The following is a 27,633-nucleotide window of genomic DNA, read 5'->3' as shown; positions in this document are numbered from 1 at the left end:
TTATGTCTTCTAGAGGGTGCTGGGAATTTTTACAGGGTACTGTAAAGCAAAGAATAAATATCACAAGAAGGAAACTGTGTAAGGACATAGTCGTAGCACACACTTGACCACTACTCTTAATTTCATTAGTCACTAAAACAGCCAGTAATCTTGCAGTAGCAATGGGAGTTAACTGCAGTTAGTAAGCTGTGAAATAAATTTTCACTTAAGCATAGTGATAGTGCGGATACAATGCACTCACAGCCTGGAAAAGAGATTTTTGTGGTGTTTCCAATGGCTCTTCAGTGAATAAAAAAACCTTCATTTTTTGTTGTACAAAACCAGGGCGGGGGAGGGGGGGAGGAAGGAGAGGAGGAGATGTGTGGTGTTGATGGCAAATGTTATTCCAGAGAGGGGTTGCAGATGACAATGTCTGGATGTCTAAACTAGTGAAGTTCAGTGACTGACTGAGGAGATGGAACTTGGCCATCAACAGAGATCTTAGGCTGGAGATTTTCTTGGGCACAATTTAGTTTTTAGATGTGCATAGCCATGTGGTCATGATCAAGTAAACGGGGATGGGTGGGCAAAAGTTTACTACTGACTTGCATAATTTGTCTCACTTTCTGGGGGAGCCACTAATTTCCCCATATCTCAAAGACTTCTGAAGGATGGCAGAGGATTGAAGTGAGGCCTTAATATTTCATTACTCTTACAAATGCAAATACACTTCAAAAATATTCTAAATTTAAAATTAAACTACAGTTGTGTAAGTGAAGATAGCATCTCAAAACATACTTTGTTCTTTGATTTATTTGTTTACTATGAGGTTCAGCTGTGGCCCTGTTTTTTTCTGGAATACGTGGGAGATAACGGAAGTTTACTGAAGGTGCATTTGCCTAAGCATAGTATATGTCCACAGGGTTAGAGGCAGGTAGAATGCCGTGATATGTGCTGTATAGTGTATAGCATTTATATACCTCTTGGAGTTTCTTGCACCTGCCTTCTCTCCTCATTCCAACACTACATCTGCTATAAGATGCTGTCTTGCTTTGGGCTTGGCAGACCATGGCAATATCAGTCTATGGCTTTGTCTACACTGGACTTGCATCAGTAAAACTTTTGTCATTCAGGGGTGTGGAAAAAAACACCCCACCCTGGATGACAAAAGTTTTACTGACAAAAAGCACCCATGTGAACAGCACTTTGTTGGCAGGACAGCTCTCCTGTCTACAAAGCTACCACCGCTCATTGGGGGTGGAAGTTTTTTGTTGGCGGGAGAGCTCTCTCCCAATGACAAACAGCGGTTACACTGCACGCTTTTTAGCAGCACGGCTGTAGCAGCACAGCTGTGTCACTAAAAGGTGTGTAGTATAGACATAACCTTAATTGTGCCTCTGTTTTGTGGGGAGTGCACAAAGCTGAAGAGGGTCCTCTTACTGACCCATCTATGCTAGGACAGATGGCCTTTTGATCCTAACTACCAGGATTATTCAGTAACTCACAGCAGGCTTCTTCTGAAGATTCTGAGAATTACCTAAAAAGCTGCAAAAACAATTTGTAGGAATATTGAATGTTAAGTAAGTGGAGGATGGAGTGGTAGACTTGTCTTATAAAACTGCTACGCTACTTGAAAACTTTGAGTTAGCTTTGGCAGCTTCTAAATAGCATAAAAGACTTGCTTTATGATTGTACAAAATTCTTTTTATTCTAACTAACTTATAAATATTTGGCATTTTGTTATCAAACAAAACAAATTTAAAACCCTTTTTGGGTCATAGTGGTACCTTGAAAGCAGCCTTGAAGTAGAAAGTTTTTGAGACCCTGCTCTCCAGGAGGCAGTCTTTAAACTCTGAAGGAACTTTCACAAGCCCACAGTAGCAGAAGCATAGATAAAATTGGTGCCTCTTAAAGTCCTGGTCTTGGAGGACATAATGGGGACATTACTTACTTATGAATTACTTACTCATGTACTCCTAGAGCACGCTGCCAAACCAGTTAGGAGAAACTTGTTCCGAGGTTAAATGTTGGTGCCTCTTCTGTGGTGCTGTCAGGATTGTGAATAGGTACCAAATGCTTTCGTGTTTTTGTTTCACATACTTGAGTGAGTCTAAAACTTTGTTGACAAACACGAAGTTGGGATGTAGATATGTCTGACTCTTGTCCTTCAAAATATAGCTCTAGCTTGTAATATGTTGTGATGACTCTGACTGTACTAGGTTCATTGACTTTCTGTGGTGTCCACTGCCTCCAGACTTAAACTTCAGAAGTGAAGGAAAATTACTTTTAAACTTCAATCTTATGTAGGTCCATTGTTGGACTGAGAGGAAAATAGGCTGAAAATTTAAAGTGGCAGGAAAAAGCTTGAATAACAAGTTGAGGTAGAGAGGCTGGGGAAAAGTTAATTTTTTCTTAAAGTAAATCTGAGGTAAAAGCATCAATGCTACTACATAATCTAACAATTTAAGTTAGTCTGACTCTAATATTGTATTACTTAACTATTGGTATGGATGTTTAACTGTCATTTCTATTACAGGAGTCTTATCCTTCTTCATCACCAATATGGTTTGTGGAATCAGATGACCCAAACCTGACTTCAGTGTTGGAGCGATTAGAAGATATTAAGAAGAGCAATACTCTGGTGAGGAACTAGTGGTTTTTTACTTTTTCATTAACTGCAGGTCAGATTGAATAAAAAGTGGTTTCACAACGCAAGGCTCCACTCCCACCCCAATACTTTTGGATGTTTGCATATACTTTCACATCAGAATGCAGGCAGCTCTTTTTAAAGTACTTGAATAGTAATTCCAAAAGGTTTGAGTTTTTTGGATGACTTGAAACTGTCTGAGAGAACATTTGTTAAATTGTCAATGGTGTAACTTATACATTCTGAAAATATTTAAATGATAAATAGATTTGTACATAAGACCTTAAAACCTATTATAATCTCTAATGGGAAGCATTGGAATATTAGTCATTGGTATTTCCATTATGCAGAAATTATAATTAGTTCATTACTTTTGGGGGTAGTTTAATGTGTGGTTTTAGAGTAAACGTGCTCCAGAATTCAGCTGGAACTGTGGTTTCCACAGCTGTAAAATTTCTCAAACTTAAACCTGAACATTTTTCAGAGTCTTTGATTTTAGTAGGAAAGATTTTAACAGATTTGTCCTAGACAGTTTTGCAGTGGAGGTGGTAATGAAACTGGGCACTGACATGACGGACTTGGAGGACTGTAATGTACAGATTGTTTAAATTGAAAACTGCTGGAGTACAAGTTCTATACCAGTAAAGGCTGTTTAGTGGCATTATTTCTGGCTTGAGAATCTTTGGTGCAATTATTAGAATTGTATCAAATCAAAACATTTCTTATACTGTGCAAGGAAGGAATAGCTTATTTTAATATAATTTGGAAGAATTATTAATTTTTTGATACATACATGCTTAGTGTTTTTTTTGTAATGCTGTGAACTCTCTCTACAATACAGTGAAGAAAAACCTGATGATATGCAATCAAAGTATACTTGTAAAAATCAGAAAACATTATTTTTCAAGGAATTTAGTAAGTTTCCTGCAGGCTGAAATATAACTAACTGCCTAACAAACTGAAATTTTCTTGTATTTTAAGGAAGGTAACTGGGACTATCTCCAAGGCGGCTTTTGATTGCTACAATGTTTTGTTTTGTTTGTTTTTTTAAGGGGGGGGGAATCATAGAATATCAGGGTTGGAAGGGACCTGAGGAGGTCATCTAGTCCAACCCCCTGCTCAAAGCAGGACCAATCCCCAACTAAATCATCCCAGCCAGGGCTTTGTCAAGCCTGACCTTGAAAACCTCTAAGGAAGGAGATTCCACCACTTCCCTAGGTAACCCATTCCAGTGTTTCACCACCCTCCGAGTGAAAAAGTTTTTCCTAATAGCCAACCTAAACCTCCCCCACTGCAACTTGAGACCATTACTCCTTGTTCTGTCATCTGGTACCACAGAGAACAGTCTAGTTCCATCCTCTTTGGAACCCCCTTCAGGTAGTTGAAAGCAGCTATCAAATCCCCCCACATTCTTCTCTTCCGCAGACTAAACAATCCCAGTTCCCTCAGCCTCTCCTCAGAAGTCATGTTCCAGCCCCCTAATCATTTTTGTTGTCCTCTGCTGGACTCTTTCCAGTTTTTCCACATCCTTCTTGTAGTGTGGGGCCCAAAACTGGACACAGTACTCCAGATGAGGCCTCACCAATGTCGAATAGAGGGGAACGATCACGTCCCTCGATCTGCTGATCCTACTTTTTTTGCAGGATATTAGTTGCCCGTATGGATTAATATTGATTCATCATACATTCATTTGTTTGGGGGGAGGGGGGGCATAGGGAAGTATTCATGTAATTTGCCTGAAGTATTCAGCATGTAGACTTGGTTCTTGACGTGTGGCTTTTAATTATCTGGATGTAAAAATCCACAGTCTAAATTACATTTAGAAGACCATGCAGAAATAGCAAGGAAATTAACAACTGAAGGTGAAGTTTACCATATGTCTTCCAATAATTAGACACAAAGGGTACGTCAACACAGGCATTTTGGAGCCTGCAGGAACAAGCCTTCCAGCTCAGGTCGACAGACTTGTGTTAGTGAAGCCTGCGCTAGAGTACTAAAAATAGCCCAAGGAGGGGGATGGGCTTCAGAGGCTAAGGTCCAGCCCAAAGTGCTGTCTACATGGCTGTATTTAGAGTGCTAGCATGAGTCCTGCTAACCAGAATCACTCCTGCAGGCTCCAAAATGCTGTGTGGACATACCTGAGGGGGCACCCCGTTAAAGACGTAATGCACCCTGTTGGACCTTCCTATGGGAGGAAATATGGTAAACAACCTTCAGTTGTGGATTTCCTTGCTGCTTTTGGTATAAGTGGAACATTCTACTAACTGTAGTTCTTGGTGTAGTTTTTAATAATTTAGCTTTTTAATACAACCTTTAGCAGAAGGGGTTATAATGATGGTTGTGTGTTCATGTTCTGGCAGTGATCATCAGTAGACCCTATGGCCAAACAAATGGTGTCCTGGGATACCTGGTACAATTGAAGAACTTCCCAAAACTTGCTTGGCTTGTTGTTTAGTCTCTTTGTGAATTCATTGTTGTTCAGTGGTGACAAATTAGCATGGAATACTTTTGCTTTTGTTTGGCTTCGGGCTGTCAAGCAATTAAAAAAATTAATTACGATTAATCGCACTGTTAAGCAACAATAGAATACTATTTATATGAATGTTTGGATGTTTTCCACATTTTCAAATATATTGATTTGAATTACAGCACAGAATATAAAGTGTACAGTGCTCACTTTATTTATTTTTCATTATAAATTTTTGCACTGTATAAAAATAAAAAATAGTATTTTTTGATTCACTTAATACAAGTACTGTAGTGCAAAATCTTTATCATGGAAGTTGAATTTACAAATGTAGATTTATTTTTTTGTTACATAACTGCACTCAAAAAACAAAACAATGTAAAACTTCAGAGCCTACAAGTCCACTCAGTCCTACTTCTTGTTCAGGCAATCACTCAAACAGGTTTGTATACATTTAGGGGAGATAACGCTGCCCGCTTCTTATTTACAACGCCAACTGAAAGTGAGAACAGACATTCACATGATACTTTTGTAGCCAGCATTGTAAGGTATTTACATGCCAGGTATGCTAAACATTCGTATGCCCCTTCATGCTTCGGCCACCATACCAGAAGACATGCTTCCATGCTGATGACACTCATTAAACAAATAATACATTAATTAAGTTTGTGACTGAACTTCTTGGGGGAGAACTGTAAGTCTCCTGCTCTGTGTTTTACCCGCATTCTACCATATATTTCATGTTATAGCAGTCTTGGATGATGACCCAGCATGTTGTTCATTTTAAGAACACTTCCACTGCAGATTTGACAAAAGGCAAAGAAGGTACCAATGTGAGATTTCTAAAGACAGGTACAGCACTCAACCCAAAACTTAAGAATCTGAAGTGCCTTCCAAAATCTGAGAGGGATGAGGTGTGGACCACGCTTTAAGAATTCTTAAGAGTAACACTCTGATGCAGAAACTACAGAACCCAAAACACCAGAAAAGAAAATCAACCTTCTGTTGGTGGCATCTGACTCAGATGATAAAAATGAACATGCGTTGGTCTGCACGGCTTTGGATCATTATTGAGCAGAACCCACCATCAGCATGGACGCATGTCCTCTGGAATGGTGGTTTTAGCATGAAGGGATGTATGAATCTTTAGCAAATCTGGCACATAAATATCTTGCAACACTGACTACAACAATGCCATGCATTACCTCGTGTAAATGTATACAAACTTGTTTGTCTAAGCGATTGTCTGAACAAGAAGTAGGACTGAGTGGATTTGTAGGCTCTAAATTTTTAGATAGTTTTGTTTTTGAATGCAGTTATGTAACAAAAAAATAAATCTACATTTGTAAATTTAACTTCCATGATAAAGATTTTGCACTACAGTACTTGTATTAAGTGAATCAAAAAATACTATTTTTTATTTTTATACAGTGCAAAAATTTATAATGAAAAATAAATATAAAGTGAGCACTGTACACTTTGTATTCTGTGCTGTAAGTCAAATCAATATATTTGAAAATGTGGAAAACATCCAAAATATTTAATAAATTTCAATTGGTATTGTCTAACAGTGTGATTAAAACTGCAATTAATCACAATTAACTTTTTAATTGCTATTAATTTGAGTTAATCACGTGAAAGTTGACTGCATTTAATTGACAGCCCTAGTTTAGATAACCACATGAGAACTTGTGACAAGGCAGTAAACTTGTCCATGGTTTGTCATGCTGAATTTCATTGTATAAATGCAGTGTCTGTTTGTGTGTGCAAATACTAGTTGGTGCCCAAAGAAAGGTCATGGCTGGAGGAATAAACACAGATTTTTGGTTATGTACTTCATCAGGAATGCTACCTTCATAGGGAAAGAGTTAGTTATTTTGTTACAGTCACACCTGGCAGTGACTTGTTCATCTCACCATTGTTTTGTTTTATAGGATATACTGCCTGTCCAGGGCCTCAGAGGGGCAGGTGAGTGGCTTAGTTAGACAGCCATGGATTCCAAGCAAGGCCCAGAAATAACTGGGGCCTGTTAACCTCTGTGGAAACCAGCCTGGATCACACAAAAGAGAGGAGCTAGCTGCCAGAGGCTGGGAGTGGCTTAAGAGTAAAGTAGCTTTGCTGAGGGAAATCTGCAGGGACCCTAGACTTGGTAGGGAGGCAGCGCTAGTGTCAGGTATGCCTTTTGCTGCTATCCCTGTGTAAATTTCCCCCAAATCTGGTCAAGTTGTATGCCTCTGAAAAATTGCAGTTTGTACATGCACGGGAGAGGCTTGTTAGTTAGATCCCTAAATATTCACTCAGCACCAGGCATGCTCCAACCTGGGGTGAGCAGGACTCTTCCTGGCAGCCAGAGAGTACTTATCTGGGGATAGGCACTGAGAGCAGGGAGACTATTGCTCCTGTGTTCTCAGTGCACCTGCTACTGGTGCCCAGTCAGAGGAGGAAGAAACCGCATGTCTCAAATGCAGGGAGTGTGGCGGCGGAGGCATTCAGAGGAGGGGAAGGTGAGTAAGTGGGTGAGCTGAGGTATATGGCAGGGGGCAGAAGGATGTCTGAACACACTCTCCTCTGTGGCTCCTGGGTCCAGTTCAAGGTTCTTAGTCTCTTCTTTCCTCTGTCAGTACGTAGCTGTAAAACCCACTGACAGTATATCATCCCTTTCTAGTGGCTTGTCCACATAGAGGAAAACCGCCTACTAAAGCTACTAGTTACATCATTAAATTGAGTGGTAGAGATCTGTGCTATGCATTTGAGGATCTGGACCCTGCTGATGAACCAAATTTAGGCATCAGTATGGTTCCACATGATAGCACTTGGGTTTTTTTCCATTTGTTTCTTTAAAAAGTGGGAAGCTACTATTTATCCAACTATACTTCTTTTAAAAATTATGTGATTTAAAGACCATCATAATGCATATGCACAAGGGAGCCGACTTAGGGTTGCATGGACAACTTTATTTCTGGCATTTCTGAAATTTTGAGTGCTTGACTTTGCAACCTTGATAATGTGTTTTAATATTTTTTGACACTATAGATGTCTGTAATGTGGATAAGGTAATGTAACTATGAGCATATTAAAACTTCCCGATTTATGAATTAAAATACTTTACATGTTCTTCACTGAAATAAGAAAATTCATTAATCTCCCTCATGTAAATTATTCGAACAGTAGCAGCTGTATTTCTGCTGGGATCACTAAGGGTATGTCTACACTACAATTAGACACAGCTGGCCTGTACCCGGCTGACTTGAACCAGGGGGGTTCAGCCTAAGGGGCTATTTCATTGCAGTGTAGTCCTTTGGGGCCAGGATGCAGCCCGAGCTCTCGGAACCTCCAATCTCACAGGGATCTCGAGCCCAGAGTCCAGCCAGAGCATGAATGTCCACACCGCAGTGAAACAGCCCCTTAGCTTGAACCCAAGTCATCTGGCATGGGCTAGTTGCAGGTTTTTAACTGCAATGTAATGTACACTAAGGGATCATGTAGGATGGAAGCTTCATTTTTGTTCTGCTGAAACTTCAAACATCTACGGAACATGCTTGGACACAATATTTCAGTCATTAGCAATAGCTGATGTTTCTCTAAATTGTGTGACATATATGAAGCAAGATATTTTCTGTTTTTCCCCCCCTTCCCCTTCATGCTGTCCCTCCCTGTCATATTCTCTAGCTATTTCCTAGAGTGGAAGGCTAGCACTTATTGCTGTATTGCTATGTATTCTCTTATCCAGTGTGTTTTTCCTAGGTGGTCAAAGGTACCTATGCTTCACAGTGGACCGAGGGAATACATTAATTTTACAATTAAGGATCTCTAAAATTCCTTGTGCCTTTGTGCTGAAATGGAAAATTTCTAAAGAACATATAAAAGGGCCTCTTGTGTGGGCCAGAGTTAAATAAAACTCGTCATATTCATCATACGTGAATACAGGAAATTGAAATGAATGTCTAAACACCTCTTGGAACTATAACACCATCACAGCAACTGCAAGAACAAGTTCTCAGAACCCTTGAGGGGTATAAATAATTTCATAGGTCTATTTGGAGTCACTCAGTTACCACAGTATAACTCAGGTGTGTGCAAGACTATTTCACAATTCTCCTGTGGTGTTTGTGTTTTTAGGAAAATGTCCTTCTGCCCTCCTGCAGAATCTTTTTTGATGTAAGATTCTGCTAAAAGAACAAGTATCCTGATATTAAACTTACCAAGAAAATCTAAACAGGCAGGTATTGAGATGTCTCACCCAGTCAGCCTACAATGAAACTTGCCATTAAAATGGTGCAGAAGTTGGGGTGGGTAGGCCTCTCATCAGCCACAGTCATAGCCCTCCAAGAACTTCTAAATCATCATATTATGGCACCTCTCTCCTGAAGATTCTCTGGCTTGTCAAATCTAGACTGTACTCAGATACCTTACAGGGAAGAGGAATCTAATACACAAGAGTCACTGGTGTTCTGGCTTAGAGATTGAATATTTCTTGGGTAGCCTGGATCTAGAAGATCTAGCACAGATTTTCTGAGAATTTGGGAGCATTTAAAAAAACAAATAACAAAATGTACACAGCACTTAGAGGTGGATTTTAAAATAACAGACCTACAAGTATATTCCGTTACCTAAACTTAATCTCTATGCCAATCTCAGGCAGGTTTGTCATTATTCTACATCTCTGAGTTGGGAGAAACAGCCTACATGCTTGCAGCCTTCTCCCTGTCTCTGACTGTCGGTCTTTTCACTGATACATCCTGGCCAGTCTCTTTCCGTTCACCCAAAAATAATGCCTCCCTTTTCTAGGGTCTGTGTGGTTTTGTAAATCTTCTTTGATCCCAGGTTTAGCCTTGGGAAGAGTAAAACATCCTAGCATGGATGGAGCCAGCGAGGTAAATTCTCCTGCTACTTGATGGCCCAACCATCGTTACTTTAACTCCTTTAAAGCTGTGTATGTAAGGCTGACCTATTTCTGCCATGGCTTTATCTCACGTGCTGAGTTCTGTAGCTTCCTCTGATTTGGCACTGAGCATTCAGGCAGGTCATAGTACAAAATTGGCCAGAGAAATTCAGTCACACAAGTAATACGGACACTTTTCATCACCGCATCTTTATACATTGTTCTGACTGCTGGGAAATTTGTGGCTTGCTAACCTTGCTGATTTTAAGGAAGGTGGTGGTGACCCTTATCATGGAGAGCTAGTGTCTGAGACAGATTGGTGCAGGGAAACCCTGGAAATAGCTAGACTGGATGGGAAAGAATGGCCTTGTGGTTGATGTCAACTGGGGTTCAGTTCGCAGCTTTGCTGAAGCCTTTCTGTGTGACCTAAAGCAAGTAGTTTTACTTGATGTCTGTTTCTTTTTCCGTAAATGAGGTTACTTGCATACCTCACAGGGCAGTTGAGACAGAATTTGAGCTGCTCCAGAGGCAATGTGTTCTTGAATTTCTAAGTATTTTGTACTATCCAGAAAGAAGTGGGTAAGGTAGGAGATAACTGAGTCTATGGGCAGCACGTGATGAGATGCCTATTGTACACTATTTCCATACCTGTTGTGATGGATTTGGTCACAGAGACCCCCCCCCCCTTGGGACGGTCACCTGATGTGCTGAAACTACCCCTAATCCTGTTTTCTTTGTCAGCTTGGGACTCCAGAACCCTGCCTTGTTGAGTCAGACATGCTAGCCTGTTGCAACACAGACCCAGGTCTGGTCCACACCCCCAAAGCTGCAGGCTTTAACCAAAAACTCCTCAGCAAGTCACTGATCTCCAGCACCCAGACACCCAGCTCCCAATGGGATTCAAACCCTAAATAAGTTAGTTTTACTCTATATAAAGCTTATAGAGGGTAAATGCCGCAATTGTCTGCCCTCTATAACACTGATAGAGATGCACAGCTGTTTGTTCCCCCAGGTATTAATCGCTTGCTCTGAGTTTACTAATAAACAAAAGTGATTTTATTAAGTATAAGAAGTAGGATTTAAGTGGTTTTAAATAATAGACAGAACAAAGTAAGTTACCAAGCAAAATAAAACAAAACACGCAAGTCTAAGTCTAATACATTAAGAAACTGATTACAGATAATATCTCACTCTCAGAGGTGTTCCAATAAGCTTCTTTCACAGACTAGACTCCTTCCTAGTCTGGGCCCAATCCTTTCCCCGGTACAGTTCTTGTTAGTTCCAGCTCAGGTGGTAACTAGGAGTTTCTTATGACTGGCAGCCCCCTTTGTTCTGTTCCACCCCCTTTTATATCTTTGTCACAAGGCGGGAATCTTTTGTGTCTCTGGGTTCCCACCCCTCCTTCTAAATGGAAAAGCACCAGATTTAAGATGGATTCCAATACCAGGTGACATGGTCGCATGTCTTGTGAGACCCCAAGCCTCCATTCTTCCCAGTCTGACTCTCAGGAACACAGGAAGGCTTGCAGGTAAACAGAGCCACTTACAACTAATTGTCCTAGTCAATGGGAGCCATCAAGATTCTAAACCACCATTAATGGCCCACACTCTGTATAATTGCAATAAGACTTCAGAGAAATACTTCATATTTCTCACTTCAGATACAAGAATGATACATTCATACAAATAGTATGAACACACTTAGTAGATTACAAGTCTGGTAATGATACCTTACAAGAGACCTTTTGCCTAAAGCATATTCCAGTTACATTATATTCACAGTCAAAGCATATTTCCATAAGCATATGGAGTGCAACATCACACCTATCTAGTAGGGATTAAATAATTTGGAAGTTGGTCTAAGCCACCCAACTTCCATTGCTGGAAGCAAAGAGGGGCTCCTCTCCATCCTCTTGGATGCAGGAGAGTGGGAACCTTCTCCCTTCCAACCCCTGACTGTGGGAACTTCTCTCATCCTTGAATCTCATTGGGAGGGTGAGAGGCAGAAAGTAGCTTTGTATTCTCTCGTAATCCCCTTTATTTCTCTTTTAGAAGGGGGAAGGGGGAAGCAAGGACAGAAGTAATGAGACTTTCGTTCCTCCTTTCTGCAATCACACCCCACCCTATGCTGCTGCTCATAGGTATGTTCTCTGCCCCCACTAGTAATAGCAGAGCCAAATCTTAGTCCTTAGTCTACACTACTGGGTTAGGTCAGTGTAAACTGGCTTGCATCAATCTTGCTGTTGAAGTGTCTTTACTTAAATTTGGCTCCCGCTGACTTAAGTCCTTTTCTGTGCTGATTTAGTAACACCACTTCCCCCCGAGGAGCAGCGTAGAGTCAATGTAATTAGGTCGACTCACTGTTCAGTTTACATACTGCGTTGCTTACATCAATTGTTACTGGCTTTCAGGATTCGTCCCACAATGCCCAACACTGATAATACAGTCGATACAAGCGTTTCTGGTGAGGACGCGCACCGCTAACACAAAGCGAAGTGCACGCGGGCGCACACAAGTGATATTTAATAACTACGGTGACTGTATGCTGATGTAAGTTAAGTCTACGTGATTTGGTAGTGTAGACATTGCCTTAAAAAGTCCATGTGCTCAGAAGCTATAGATAGTCATGTGAAAAATGACCAGATTCTTTAGAAGTTTAACTACAGCTATTGGGCCTTTAGAAATGTTCCTACTGGGGAGTGCTCTCTTACAATAAAATTCACTTTTTACAATAAAATTTTAAATAATGTTGACTCAGTTATCCCTGAGTTTTAGTGCTATTATTCTATTCCCAGGTGTGCGCACACACACACCTCCCACCCCCCACCCTCCCAATAGGCCCTGTATACGCATGTGGTAGAGATATCCATGTGATATTTATCATCCGCCTTTGGCTGCCTTATCTGCACTCCACCCACTAATTAATCTCCTTAGGACTCTTAGCATTCAGAATACATAGAAGTGTCAGCTGCTTTTAGAAAATAAATAGAAAGCTACAGAAAAATAGCACAACTCATGAGGAGTGTGGTCTTCCCAGCTGTGTTGCTAAAATCTTTCCACCACATACTGTTTTCCTCTAGGTGTATAGTGGTAGTACACAGGCTTTATGGGCATGACCCATGTTATTCATGAGGAGTTGTCAGGATGACCTGAATGTCTCAGAGACATAGAAAGTGTGGCATAAGTAAGATACAAAAGAGCTACTTTAGGCTTTTTGTTAATGTACTGGTACTGTAATTCATAGCCTTCTGCCTGCAAGTAACTTTCCTTTTTAAGGGAAATCAGGCTACAAAGGGGGAAAACACTTACTCATTTCCATTTTTTATAAACTTTTTGAAAGCAGCTTTTCTGTCATCTAAGAGTCCCTAAAAATCACAGTCTGAGGTAGAAACAAGTGCTTCATGCTGTTGGAAAACCTGGATTTTCAGCTCCAGTGGGATAAGGTAAGTATGTCTAGCTCAGCTAATCACAAGACCTTGTATCTTTAAAATGGTTGCCAATTCCAGGACTAGTGATGTAAAGAAATATAATTACTAATCCCCATGGCATCTAAACACCAAAATAAACTAATTGAAGTATCTGCATTGTCCTGACTGATGATCTCTTCTGCAGCCTTGATGAGCTAGATTGCCTCCTTAGGGATTCTCCTTACAGGGAAATACTTAAAGGGAATCGGGGCTTTCTAGCCTAAAACTAGCTGCTTCTAATGCAGGAAGATCTGTGTAAACAGATATCTTGTTTTGCACTCTGAAAGTGGCAGGAAAACTCTCTCTCCCTAATATCTTGTAGAAGGGAGATCTACGCCTGGCAGCAATTTAGTACCTTATGTCCAGCTCCTGCAGGTAGGGTTGCCAACCTGGAGGTTTTGTCACATGACATAAACTTTAATTAAAAATTAATCTTTAATTCCTGGAGGCCGCAGGACAATCCTGGAGGGTTGGGAACTCTATCTGCAGGCTTCATCTTCTGTATTATAGTGCTGTCAAGGTTTCTTACCCGCTCTGAACTCTAGGGTACAGATGTGGGGACCTGCATGAAAGACCCCCTAAGATTATTCTTACCAGCTTAGGTTAAAAACTTCCCCCAGGTACAAACTTTACCTTGTCCTTGAACTATATGCTGCCACCACCAAGCGTGTTAAACAAAGAACAGGGAAAGAGCCCACTTGGAGACATCTTCCCCCAAGCCCTACACCCCCTTTCCTGGGGAAGGCTTGATAAGAATTCTCACCAATTTGTACAGGTGAACACAGACCCAAACCCTTGGATCTTAAGAACAATGAAAAAATCAATCGGGTTCTTAAAAGAAGACTTTTAATTAAAGAAAAGATAAAAGAATCACCTCTGTAAAATCAGAATGGTAAATACCTTACAGGGTAATCCGATTCAAAACATAGAGCATCCCTCTAGGCAAAACCTTAAGTTACAAAAAGACACAAAAACAGGAATATAGATTCCATTCAGCACAGCTTATTTTACCAGCCATTAAACAAAAGGAAATCTAACGCATTTCTAGCTAGATTACTTACTAACTAACAGAAGTTCTGAGACTGCATTCCTGATCTGTTCCCAGCAAAAGCATCACACAGACAGACAGACCCTTCGTTCCTCCCCCCACCCCAGCTTTGAAAGTATCTTGTCTCCTCATTGGTCATTTTGGTCAGGTGCCAGCAAGGTTATCTTGGCTTCTTAACCCTTTACAGGAGAAAGGGTTTTGCCTCTGGCCAGGAGGGATTTTATAGCACTGTATACAGAAAGGTGGTTACCCTTCCCTTTATTATTATGACAAGTGCATAGTCCTTGTGGAACATAGAGGAAATATATAATCTGCAATCACTGCTTCTTTGCCTAATTCATGTTTGAGGGCTTGGAAAGGAGGAAGGAAGGAAACATTTTGTGATAGGGATGTTGTTTTTTTTGTTGTTTTTTTAAAGTGGGTGTTTGTGAGTTGCTCAGAGGTTTGGAATGTTAATAATCATGGAAGTGAATTCATGTGAACAGTTCAAGTGTAGTGGTAAGAGGCAAAATTAATGCCACTATTCCTCATCTGCAGAAATAAATTTATTCTATGCAGGGAAGTGGGAAAAGGCATAGATCTCCTCCCTCTTTTCCCCCCTCCCCCACCTGACCCTCCTCTTCCCTTTCCTCCACCATCAGCAGCCTGACATGAACCATGAATACCTACATCTGCCCTCTGTGATTTTTGAATGAGTGTTGTGACGTAGTGCAAATCTGAGTGGTGCGGCAATCCATGTGCCTGGTTGCAACACCACCCAGTCTCATTGTCACTAAGGTTCGGCCCAGCCAAAAGGTGGTTGGACCATGATCATGGTGGTCCCACCCACTCCCCAGTTCTGCAGCCTATGTTGTGGATACCATGACCATGAGAAGTCACTTCATTTACATATTATAACTTTATTGCAAGATACAGTAATCAATAGCACATTAAGAACTACTGGAATCCAATAGTTCTAGTAATTTGGGCTGAAATTATGCCTGAACCTATTACAGGAGGACAGGTGTGAGGAGAGGAGATTACTCTTCCTCTTATCCCTGCACAAGAGCCAGTCTCATTCCTTATACTGGGACTGCTAGCTCCCACTGTTCTAGGGGTGTGTTAGCCCAAAGTGGGTTGGAAAAGGGTAAGGCCATGGCCACATGGCTCCAGGCTGCGTTCATATTTAAAAAGCACACTTCTCCAAGACAGAAAGCTGGGAGATAGATTGTGCCTCTTGAGATGTAATCCATTTCACTGCTCTTAGGGTAGAGCAGCTTCATGGACATTGCTTGCACAAATTTGATCCTTGAGCTGTGAAACCCAGAAAACTTTTACCGTTTCCATTGTTGACTTGCCATGCTGGTGGTTTTCTGATTTAGGAATTTATAGGAGTGTGATCATTATAGAAAAATGAGTGCCTGGAACTTAATTACTTATGTTACCATTCTTTGGACTTAATACTGTGCGGACTTAGTTCTGTATGTACATGTTAAAGTGATAGGCTGAATGTTCAGTATCTTCTGCTGTAGAAACTTGGAAATGTGTTTAAAATAAAACTTGTTTTTTAATTTTTATAGCTTCTTCAACAACTGAAGCGATTGATATGTGACCTCTGCAGATTATACAACCTTCCTCAACATCCAGATGTTGAGATGTTAGATCAGCCATTACCAACAGGACAGGTAAATCCAAAAGATCTAGACATCTACTGGAAATTAAAAGCCTGTTCTTTAATTCTAACAAGATTGTATACAGCAAGAAGGAAGGGAATGATCTTAAAGGAGCCAGTGTTTGGACACAAAGCACTATTGCTTTATACCAAAACTTAGGGCACCTGTCCTTCCTTTTTAATTTTGTTGTAGGATTTACTTTGACAGAATAATGTACAGCTTCCCTTTCCCCCATCCCAATTCCCAGTGAGGGAGAGGTTGTGGGGAAGTGTTCATGTGTACAACATCTGGACTGTCAGTTGTGAACTTGGCCCAAGATTTTAGTTTGGGGATTCCAAAAAATATTTTCCATCCGTTGTTTGACTTTTTTCCCCATGCTTCTGTAACAACTTTGAGTAACTATTTTCATACTCATTCTTTTACTGCATATATCAGTAGATCCTTAGTGACCAAAGGGCATTCCTTCTCCATCTCCCCATGCCTGAAGCAGCTAGCAAGAGGCATGCTGACAGTGATTGCCTTTTCTATTATTGTTTTCTTTCTTCTCCTCTTCCTACCTATTTGCGATCCTTTGGGCTCCTCTGTCAAAATTAACTCCACCATTCCCCTTCCACTCAGCTGTCATCTACTGCCTCAGAACTCCTGGCTCCCCTCTCTTCTTCATCTGTCATCTACATTATCCATGGTGACTTTAATTATTATATTGACTGTCTCATCTGACCTATTGGCCTTCTACCTTCTCTCTCGCCACCTCATTCAGTTTTCAACCCGGTCCCTGACTCAGCTCTGTCACATAAGACAGCCATTCCTTGGACCTAGTCTTCACTAAGCACGGGTCTCTTTATTACCTCTCTTGCTGAATTCCTGATCTCAGGCCAATTGTCAGCATCTCACAACTCTCTTTTGTGACTTTCAGACTATCAACATCTCTGAATTCTCCACTGTTCTTGTTGTCCTTCATATCCCTAGTCTGTCCTCCCAATCTGACTTTCACCCACTGCACTGCTGCCACCACTACCCCTCTCCACAAACGTACTTAGCTCCAGCCATGTCCCGTATGGCTCCCATGGCATTGAAATCTCTGGAGAAAAATCTAGAGAACTTCTGCCCATGCAAACTTTCCCTTTATATTTTGCATTACTGTCTAGCCCCCTAAATGACTCTACTACTTCCTCCTTGAATCCATTGTCTGTCTGCCATCTTCAACTGCTTTCTCAGTCCCCTCTTCTCTTCTGACATGCTGCTTCATCTTCAAGGAGAGAGTTGTATTTTGTTCTCTTCATTTAGTCCTACTCTCCTGCTGTTGGTAGTAGTCACTGATCTTTATCGCTCACCTATTCTCTTCCAACTCATACTCCTCTGACAGCCAGCCTTTCATCTTAAACCATAAAAGTCTCCTCTGTACACAGAATGGAAGGGGTCGAATAAGCTTTGGTAAGCCACATCATCTTAAAAACAAAAGCTTTGACTCTAATATATTGCCTCCCCCTTCTACTTCATCTTTCAACTTAAACAGTCTGCCTACAACCACTGCATCAACTGTCTCACCTCAAACCACTGGATCTACTGTAATCTACCTTCTACTATCTCCATTTCATGGAAATTGATGTCACTTGCTCATTTTCTTTCTGGCTGTCATAGGGGGCCTATATTCAGTCCTCTTTGATCTCTCATGTGCCTCTGATACTGTTGATTCTTAACCTGCATTTTCTTGGCTTTCATTACTGTTCTTTCCTGGTTCTCCTCTTACCTCTCCAGCCACTTTTTCAGTGGCTTCTTCGGCAGCATCTCCTTCTCTGGAAGAGGGGTTCAAGAATAGAACCCTGAGAGACTCCACTCACATGGGCCTGTCTACTCTCAAGTGTACTTCTCCACTTTGGATGTCATATCTAGCTATCTTAACAAAACCATCCAGACAGATATGTCTGTCTCAGGCTCCCCAGGGCCACAACTGAGTGTATCTTTTCTCCCAGATGCTGTGTTACAATTAACCCCACCATTCTCCCTGTCAGCATGGGCTGTTACCTGGAATTTTCAACTCCTCCCTTCTCCACCCAAATACATAAACATCCATGCTGTGCCATCCTGTTGCTCTTTCCTCTGATGCTTCAAAAATTCACCCACTCCACTTTCTGGTCCCCATAGCCAAATTGCTTAGACAGCCTAACTTGCTCCTGCTTTAGCTATTATAATCTTTGGTTAAATAATTTACCCACACAACTTGAGTCACTTTTCTACTTCCCCATGTATTGCAGATAACATCTTGGTCCTATCTCACAGAGCCTTTGCCTAAATCTGACATGGCTTTCTCCTTTTGTGTTTTCAGCTATTTAAATATGAAATTTCATGGTGTTGTAATTGTAGGAGTCCTGACCCAAAAAGGATTTGGGGGGGTGGCTTGCGAGTTTATTGAGGGGGAGGAGGGGTTGCGGTACAGCTACCCTTACTTCTGCACCACTGCTGCTGGCAGTGGCTCTGCCTTCAGAGCTGGGCAGCTGGAGAGCGGTGGCTGCTGGCCAGGAGCCCAGCTCTGAAGGCAGAGCCACTGTCAGCAGCAGTGTAAAATTAAGGATGGCACGGTATGGTATTGCCACCCTTCCTTCTGTGCTGCTGCTGGCAGGATACTGTCTTCAGAGCTGGGCACCCAGCCAACAGCCGCTGCTCTCTGGCTGCCCAACTCTGAAGGCAGTGCAGAAATAAGGGTGGCAATACTGCGACCCCCTCTAAAATATCCTTGGGACCCCACCCCTTACCTCCTTTTTGTGTCAGGGCCCCCAATTTGAGAAACCCTGGTCTCCCCCTGTGAAATCTGTATAGTGTAGGGCAGGGGTTCTCAAACTGGGGGTCAGAACCCCTCAGGGGGTCTTGAGGTTATTCCATGGGGGGTCGTGAGCTGTCAGCCTCCAACCCAAATCTCATGTTTCCTCCAGAATTTATAATGGTGTTAAATATATAAAAATATGTTTTGGTTTTTTTTTAATTTAGAAGGGGGGGTCGCAATCAGAGGCTTCCTGTGTGAAAGGGGTCACCAGTACAAAAGTTGGAGAACCACTGGTGTAGGGTAAAAGCACACAAGACCAGATTTCATGGTCCATGATGCATTTTTCATGGCTGTAAATTTTGTTAGAGCCCTAAGTATATGTAATCGGCTCTGAGAATATTCCTTTTATTTGTATGTATTAAGATAACATGGCTTCTAAACTCCTCTAGAACAGCAGATGGTTGTCATGTGGTAACATAACTTATAGTAATGACTAAACTGGAATGTGACTAAAGATGAGCAAGATTATAGTTGTATAGTATATCTGTCTTTCCCCAGTTACACACAAGGAAAAGGAAACTCCACTCTGAGATGGACTTGTAAGTGACTAGATCATCATAAAAGGAAGTAGTTTCACTGAACAGTTCTGGTTACACCAGCAAACTGGAGGCAAACCTGAGATAATCTGCAGCAAATTACTGAAGAATTGATTCAACTTGCTGTTCCATATAATATGTGACAATTCATTAAAAATTTGAACTAAACCGCATAGTCAGTATTTTATAATAATTGTTGCACAATTCATATTTACTATAGAAGTAAACAGATTTTAGTTAGCTCATGACTTAATTGAGGCCATCATAGGATCCATGTGGACTCTGAATGTTCTGAAAACAGAGATGACTGTCATGACCTCAGAAAGCTATCTGTCTCATTTTAGTAGTTTACCACAGTTAACCACTGTCTTTAAATAGATGTCCTTTTATTATATCCTTTTTAAGCTCCCACTTTGTTAGATTTAATGTTACAATAGCTATGCTAATAATGGCATGGCAGCATGTTAACTTGAACTTTGCACATAAATCTATCTCTACCACTTTTCCTGGTAAGGGAGTAAATAAAACTGGGTGTACCTCACCTTTCTGTTTGATCCTTTTAGATTAAGCTGCAGTCCTGTGTGAATCTTGGTAAATGTAAATTTTCATATGTACTGCATTTCTTTCCTGCCATACCAGAGCTGCTACTGTGATGCTAAGCAAAAAAAAAAAAATAAAAAAAATCCATACAATTCATGAAACCTAATTTTATATTCCAGAATGGAACGACGGAAGAAGTAACATCAGAGGAGGAGGAGGAAGAAGATATGGGTGAAGTATGTGCTTCTGAGAAATTGTTGTTATTGTAAATCTGATGTTTGTGTTCAAGAGGCTGCACAATCCTTGCCTTGATTGCTAATGTAAACAAAATGCACATATTCCTAGCAAAAAATGGCCTTCTGAAAAGTGCTGCAGTATGAACGTTGACCAAAAACTTTGAAGTTTTACCTGACATTCTCAGATAACCCTTCATCCACGAAAATATAGTTTCTCAAAGTATTCTGCTGAGGATGAGGTATTTGTATATTGAAACATGGACATCTGTTCATTGTTTGTTCCAACAGTATATAAAAAGCTTGTGCCATATCAGCAAGTTTGCACTGTAAACCCTTATTTCAAATAGTCTATGAACTGGCTTTGTTTATGTTTTAAAAGGTTTCCCAAGTTGAAACTGAGGCTTCATGTTGGGAGCAAATTTGTTCACTAACTCTCATAAATCAGCTGAACAATTAAAAAAAAACAAACCACAAACCCTTAACTTCAGATATATTGAAGAGGTAGAGCAAAGTGTGAAACAGCAGAGACCAAACTTTAAGTGGGTAATATGATTGTATAGCAACATGGTGCTAATTTTAATAAGCTCCGTCATGTATGCAACTCCCACCTCAAATTACTTCCATAATATGCTAGAATGGCTCAAAGAGAAACAAATGTCTGTGTTTAAACAATATAAAGGTTTTATTAGACAAGAACTACTCAGGCTTAAAATTTATATTTTAAATAAAAAGGATATTAAATACAACAAGGGAACTGTTTTTGGAATAGAGAATTAATACAACTTTTTCAAAAAGAACCTAAATACATGTACCTCATGGAATGGAATAACTCTAAAGGAGTCTGCTGTGGCCAGCTACTAGGTAAAGCAGACTGACTAGTGTTGGAGCATTTCTAGAAGTGTCTTAGAACTTGCTTGCTTTCAACCAAACCCCTATTTCCTGTACAATTGACACTGGGCAAAAGGGTTGTCTTCACTATATAGAAGCAATGTAGTGCTTCCCTGAAGACAGATGAGTGTCGGACATAATCCATTTGAAATCTAGTCCAATTTTTAAAACCATATAATTTGGGGTATTATACCAGTAGCACTGCTTATGATTATGTCCTTTTAAAAATGTTGCTCTCATCTGAAAGAATCTCACAGATGGGAAATGCATACAAAATGCTGTCAAATGCACCAAGTAAGTGAAGACACTTCCAAAACCTTTCCTAGTTTTCAGGTCATCTCTTACTACCTCAAGATTTCCCAGCATATGGTGTATACTCCCAGTCTGGACTCTTGAGTAAATAACACTTAATTTTGTGTTGAAGGATTCCAAAGTATGTTACATCCTGTATACTTGCAGCGTTACTGAAATTCAGCCTCCTTTTAGCAAGGAGGATGTCATCTGGGGGACAAATGAAGCACAACAGTGGCAGGAGGGAAAAACTTGGACAAGAACCCTAGAGCAAATCCTGCTTTTTAGTAACTTACGAACTTACCTATCTAGGTATTTGCATGGTTCTCATAATCATAGTACTTGAACAACTTACAAATAATTATGTTAGCCTCACAATACCCTGTGAGGTAGGGAAGTATTATCCCCACTATTTTTAAAGGCACAGAAGTTAAATGACTTGTCCAAGGTCAGAATGACTGTAGAACTGAGATTTGAACCCAGATCTGAGTTGTAGTCTAATGTCTTCAACCGTGACATAATCTCCTCTGTCCTTTTTAATGTCCATGTAATGCAGATGCTCCCTCTGGCCTCTTTCAGATGAAAGCTTCACATAGTGAACTAAATGTATTTTTTTCAGAGTAACAACCGTGTTAGTCTGTATTCGCAAAAAGAAAAGGAGTACTTGTGGCACCTTAGAGACTAACCAATTTATTTGAGCATGAGCTTTCGTGAGCTACAGCTCACTTCATCAGATGCATGCCGTGGAAACTGCAGCAGACTTTATTTATACACAGAGAATATGAAAAAATACCTCCTCCCACCCCACTGTCCTGCTGGTAATAGCTTATCTAAAGTGATCATCAGGTGGGCCATTTCCAGCACAAATCCAGGTTTTCTCACCCTCCACCCCCCCCCACACAAATTGTATTTTGTTTTTCTGTCTTCCATGTTTGGCAAGCACCAGATGTGGATTAGTAAAAGTTTTACAACTTCTGAGTTTCTACTGTGGAAGTGGAAAGTTGCATTTAAGATTCTGTCGAGGATGCTCTAGACAGGTTCATTTCCAGCTTCTCTGGTCACGTTCCCTCTGCTCCTCAGAGGTGGTCTAGACCCCTGTTTTTCTACCTATTTCAATGGACTGGTAAACTGCAACCTCCCCTTCCCGCAATGCTGCCTTTTTGCCACCAGAGTCTCTGCCAGCAGAAGGGTAGACGAGTCTGGGCCTTGTGTACAATCACACAGCCTCCCTAAATTACAAGAGAATGTCCTGTTAATGGTGATAGCAAAATCTAGGCAAAATAAAAGTAGCATCAAAAGATGACTAATTTGGTATTCATCAGAGTATACCATTTATGCCCCCAAGCCCCAGCATGGAGAGCAATCTTTTGTGCTAACTGGGATTTACAGTTCATATGTTTCAGTGAATTTTCCTCAATTTTGTAGGACATTGAAGATCTAGATCACTATGACATGAAGGAAGAAGAGCCTGTTGATGGAAAGAAATCTGAGGATGAAGGCATTGAAAAAGAGAACCTTGCAATTTTAGAAAAAATCAGAAAGAATCAAAGACAAGACCACCTAAATGTAAGTGTACTTAGGTATTGGACTTAATACACTTATATGTAGCACTGGGTTCTGCTGCAATGTATCTAGCAAATAAAATTTGCTACTGTGTATGCAAATGTTGTAGCTGACTTTTACCATGTGTTGGGAAAAGAAGCCTCAAGCCATGAAACTTAAGAGGAGAAGCTAAACTCTGTTAAACTGGTTTGGTAAAGACTTCTAAAACTCCAAAGTGAACTGATCGCTACCCTAATGTCTTCTCAAATTCCTTCACTCTGAGGGGGTTTTGCTAGAAGCCTGGATCCCAAAGAGGCACTGTGACAACTTCAAAGTGCTCCATGGCGTGCCTGTTTCATCTGAGCTGGAAAATGCCAATTTAAATTTAATTTGTTTTGTAAGGGATATTAAAGAATTTCTGGCATTTCATCTGAAAAATGACTTTCACACTGGTGAGAGTGAAAAAACTTTTACACCAAATCCATTTTTCACACTTTGTAACGTTTCTTAGGTCTCTTGCCAAAGGTATCTAGCTAGCTGGTTTTCCTTCTCCCTAGTCTGTCTCCTACTTGCCTCCTCTGAGAAGAGGACTGTTCTCTCTTCAGAATCAACAGGAAGCAGCTAGGTTGTGAGGTGAGAGCTGTTGTTCATACCTCTTAAGAACAATTAAAGATACAAAAGGCAAAGTACAGTAATCTCTAATGCAATCAGTACTTGCAGTTTTACACTTTCTAAAGTATTTTTTACACATTTATGTACTTTATTTAAAAATTGAAGAAAAGGTTGAGTCCTATCACCCTCTTCACTTTGGCACAGAGTATATCAAAGAAGCTTGACTACTAGCAAAATCTATTTGATAAGCGCAGAAGGCAAGCTGTAGGCTGCAAAACACCTTCCTTCTTTCTGATGGTGGAAATCTCACTGCAGTTGAGGTGTTAGTGTTGTAGGTATCACTTTCAGGAGGCAGAACTGGGAGCAGTTGTGATCTACAGTATCATCCTTTGGAAAGCCAGCAGAAATAACTCCAGAAAATATAGCAGTGAAAGCACTGCTTAGCCTTGTAGCATCTGTCCTCTCCTCAGAGGTTTGGGGAACTTCATGTAGCAAATCACACTGTCTGCCAAATTATCTTCCATCTCCCACAGGTTCATTGTGGGAGGGAATTATATGACCTGTTAATGAAATAGACAGTTCTTTTTGTGGGGGAGTTTCTTTTCTTACTAAAAATTAGCATAACATCTCTTAAGTCAAGATTTTTTTTCTTGATTTTTAAGCTGAGGTGATTCAAATAAAACAGCTTTTGAAACCTTCTATTCCTGGAACCAAGACTCCTGCCAAAGAAATGGAAATTAAATTAGAGACCATGACCTGCTTACTATAAAACAAAATATAGTTGGTTCAGTATAGTATCTTCTTCAACGCTTTTCTGAGTGGGATTTTTGAGGACCTTCTACATACTCCAGCTGTGTTGTCCCTAAATCTTTATCATGACTGTCCCACTCATAAGCAATCTTTGATTTGCTGTTGGTATTTCAGTAGATATTGGTATTTGGAGACTGTCATCTGACTAGAATGAAAATATTGGACTAAAAGTGGTGCTGCTTATGGCTGGAGCCAATAATACAATCTCAGTAGCTGGGCCAGGGACGTATCCAGATCTATTTTAAGCTTTTCTTGCGATTGTTAAGCTGTGACACCTGTGAAGCCCTAGATAGTTTAGGATCTGGCTACTTGAGACTGCTTCTTCCTGTTCAGTACCATCACGCTTTAAAATAAGTGGAGACACTGCACTCTGCTTTTCAGAATGGAGTGATTCAGTTGCAAGGTATCCACCATGAAGGTTCCTCAGCTAGAACTGTTCCTGTCCCCTCATCAGTCTGACACTGGTTGAATTTGTTAAGCCTGGTGGAGTATTCTGAGAGTTGTGCTTTTCTTGAGGTGGTGGATTGAAGGAAATAGGGTGGCTGAATGGAGGGGACTGTGCTTTTTGTTGAGTGATTCTTCTGTATTCCCATACCCTGAGTTCAGGTTCTTGGGTCAGGAAAGTTATGCAGTTCAGAATGTTATCCCTAACTTTCTGTCTTTAAAATATATATAGGTCAGCTATCTCACTGCAAAAAATAGCAGAAAGTATCTAGAAGCAAAAAAGCAGTATTAAGCAAAGTCAAACTGGACTCAGCTTTTGCCATCCAAGGACTTAACCATTAAAGCTTGATTTTATTTTTTTTATAACTTTTTAAAAATGTGTACAACCACTTAGAGCTTCAGGATAGACATCACTTAAAGGAATATGTATATGTAAAATTCATGATCTCATAATGATGGTACAGTAATCATAATTAAAAAAACAAAAACTTGCACAACAGTGTGAGGTGACACAATCCAGTCACTCTGACTTTCTGTGGAAATTAAATGGAGTTGAAAATAGGTCCCATAGTGTTAATTTTATTCTTTATGGTTAAGCTGTGAATTTTCTTTCCTTACAGATTTTGTACTTCCGTTTGGCAAACGTTGGCTTTCCTCTTCTCTCTTTCTCTCTTGTGGAGCTGAAATGAACATTGCTGGGTTTTTTTTCCACAACAGCAGCTTCAACTTACATAATAGCTTTCTTATGCCAACACACTCTTTTTATGCACAAGCATCAACAAGGTCATCTGAGCCCAGAGAATGGTGTATTCAGCTCCTGTAAGGAGCCACAGTATTTTTGTGGGTCACCAGAAATAGTAGCTCCTGTTCTGGTTAAATGCCTTAAAGGATTTTGTTCCTTCGGAGTTGAGATCTGAAAGCTACAGATCCACCACTGAGCCAAAAGAGAACTTGCATTAATTTATCTCATACTTGCATTAGTGTCCACTGCCACACTACTCGACAACAGAAGGTGGAACCATAGCAGAATGTTGATTCTAAAATGGTGTGCAATGTGCCCTACATACTAAGAAAAAAATGAACTTTGACTCTAAACTCCTTGGCATTAGGCTTTCTTTTCTTAAAGTACAGTATGATGGAGAATTCTCCCAGTGCATTGAGGCACAAAGGCAAATCCCAAATTCCTACCTTGTTTTACACAATTACTGTTCACTTTATCTTCAGAGGATTGCAGAACAAACAAGTACATACGGAATTAGAAAAGGAATCAAATTTTAATACTCATCAAACCTTCAAATTAGAAATAATTTAATGTTACAAGGAGGAAGCGGACGATAACTACAACTAGTTTTATTTGGGATCCCAAATAAAACTATGTACCAGTCTACCCATATTTGTTATGCTTCAAGGTTCTATGCAGTTTAATTTAGTAAGGTCTTTCTGACAGTCAGCACCAGCACCTAGTGGGTATTGGAATCCAGAGTTTCACTGGTTGCTTTGTGCTCTTTTTCATAGATTAATAGATTCCAAGGCCAGAAGGGATCACCATCATGATCATCTAGTCTGACCTCCTCTATAACATAGTTCATAGAACTTCCCCAAAATAATTCCCTGAGCAGATCTTTTAGAGAAACATTCAGTCTTGATTTAAAAATTGTCAGTGATGGAGAGTCCACAACAACCCTTGGTAAGTTGTTCCAGTGGTTAATTACCTTCACTGTTTAAAAAAATAAATGCATCTTATTTCCCATCAGAATTTGTCTTGCTTCAACTTCCAGCTATTGGATCATGTTGTACCTTTCTCTGTTAGATTGGAGAGCATATTTAATATCTGCTCCTTGTGGAGGTACTTATAGACTATTAGCAGTTCACCATCTCTGTAAGCAAAATAGTTTGAGCTCCTTGAGTCTTTCGCTGTAAGGCATGTTTTCTAATACTTGCATCTTTCTCATGGCTGTTCTCTGAAACCACTCCAATTGTTTAACATACTACTTGAATTGTGGACACCAGAACTGGACACAGTATATAATATAGAGGTTAAATAACCTCTCTACTGCTGCTAGAGTTTCCCGTGTTCATGCATTCAAGGATTGCATTAGTTCTTTTTGGTCACAGTGTCCTGCTGGGAGCTTGTGTTCAGTTGTTTGTTCACCATGACCTCAATCTTTTTCAGAGTCACTGCTTTCCGGGATAGTCCCCCATTGTGTAAATATGTCCTAAATTCTTTGTTCCTAGATGTATGCATTTATATTTAGCCATATTAAGATGCATATTGGTTTTGTGCCCAGCATACCAAGTGATCTAGATTGCTTTGTATCAGTGCCCTGTCCTCTTAATTATTTACTACTCCCCAATTTTTGTGTAATCTGCAAACTTTATTAGTGACTTTGTTTTGTAATGGATAAAAATGTTAAATGTTATGGGGCTGAAAACCAGTCCTTGTGGGACCCCACTAGAAGCACACCTGTTCGATGATTCCCTGTTTACAGTTACATTTTGAAATCTAGCAGCTGCCAGTTTTTAATCCCGTTAATATGTGCCATGTTAATTTTATATAGTTATAGTCTTTTAATCAAATGTCGTGGTACCAAGTCAATGCCTTGCACAAATCTAAGTAGGTTTCATTAATACTATTGCTTTTATCACCCAAATGTGTAATATCCTAAAAAAGATAACAAGCGAGTTTGACCAGATCTAGTTTCCATAAACCCACGTTGATGGGCATTAATTATATCACCTTCCTTTAATTCTGTATTAATAAAGTCCTGTATC

General features: G+C 40.2%; 1 protein-coding gene across 3 annotated transcripts in view; it reads left to right on the top strand.

The window, feature by feature from the left end:
• Positions 1–27,633, top strand: part of UBE2Q2 (ubiquitin conjugating enzyme E2 Q2) — an 80,182-nt gene that overhangs the window by 22,094 nt on the left and 30,455 nt on the right. For 2 of the 3 annotated variants that reach the window (XM_073303530.2, XM_073303528.2), the window contains exons 2-5: positions 2,516–2,620; positions 16,049–16,153; positions 20,218–20,274; positions 22,879–23,019. In XM_073303530.2, the coding sequence (XP_073159631.1) occupies positions 2,516–2,620; positions 16,049–16,153; positions 20,218–20,274; positions 22,879–23,019 (408 nt within the window). The remainder of the gene's footprint in view (positions 1–2,515; positions 2,621–16,048; positions 16,154–20,217; positions 20,275–22,878; positions 23,020–27,633) is intronic. The other variant, XM_073303527.2, reaches the window with a different exon arrangement.

This window comes from Lepidochelys kempii, chromosome 10 (assembly GCF_965140285.1).
Source record: "Lepidochelys kempii isolate rLepKem1 chromosome 10, rLepKem1.hap1, whole genome shotgun sequence".
NCBI lineage: Eukaryota > Metazoa > Chordata > Testudines > Cheloniidae > Lepidochelys > Lepidochelys kempii.
Note: the sequence above shows the minus strand (reverse complement) of the source record. Positions and strands in the feature narration are given on the sequence as shown.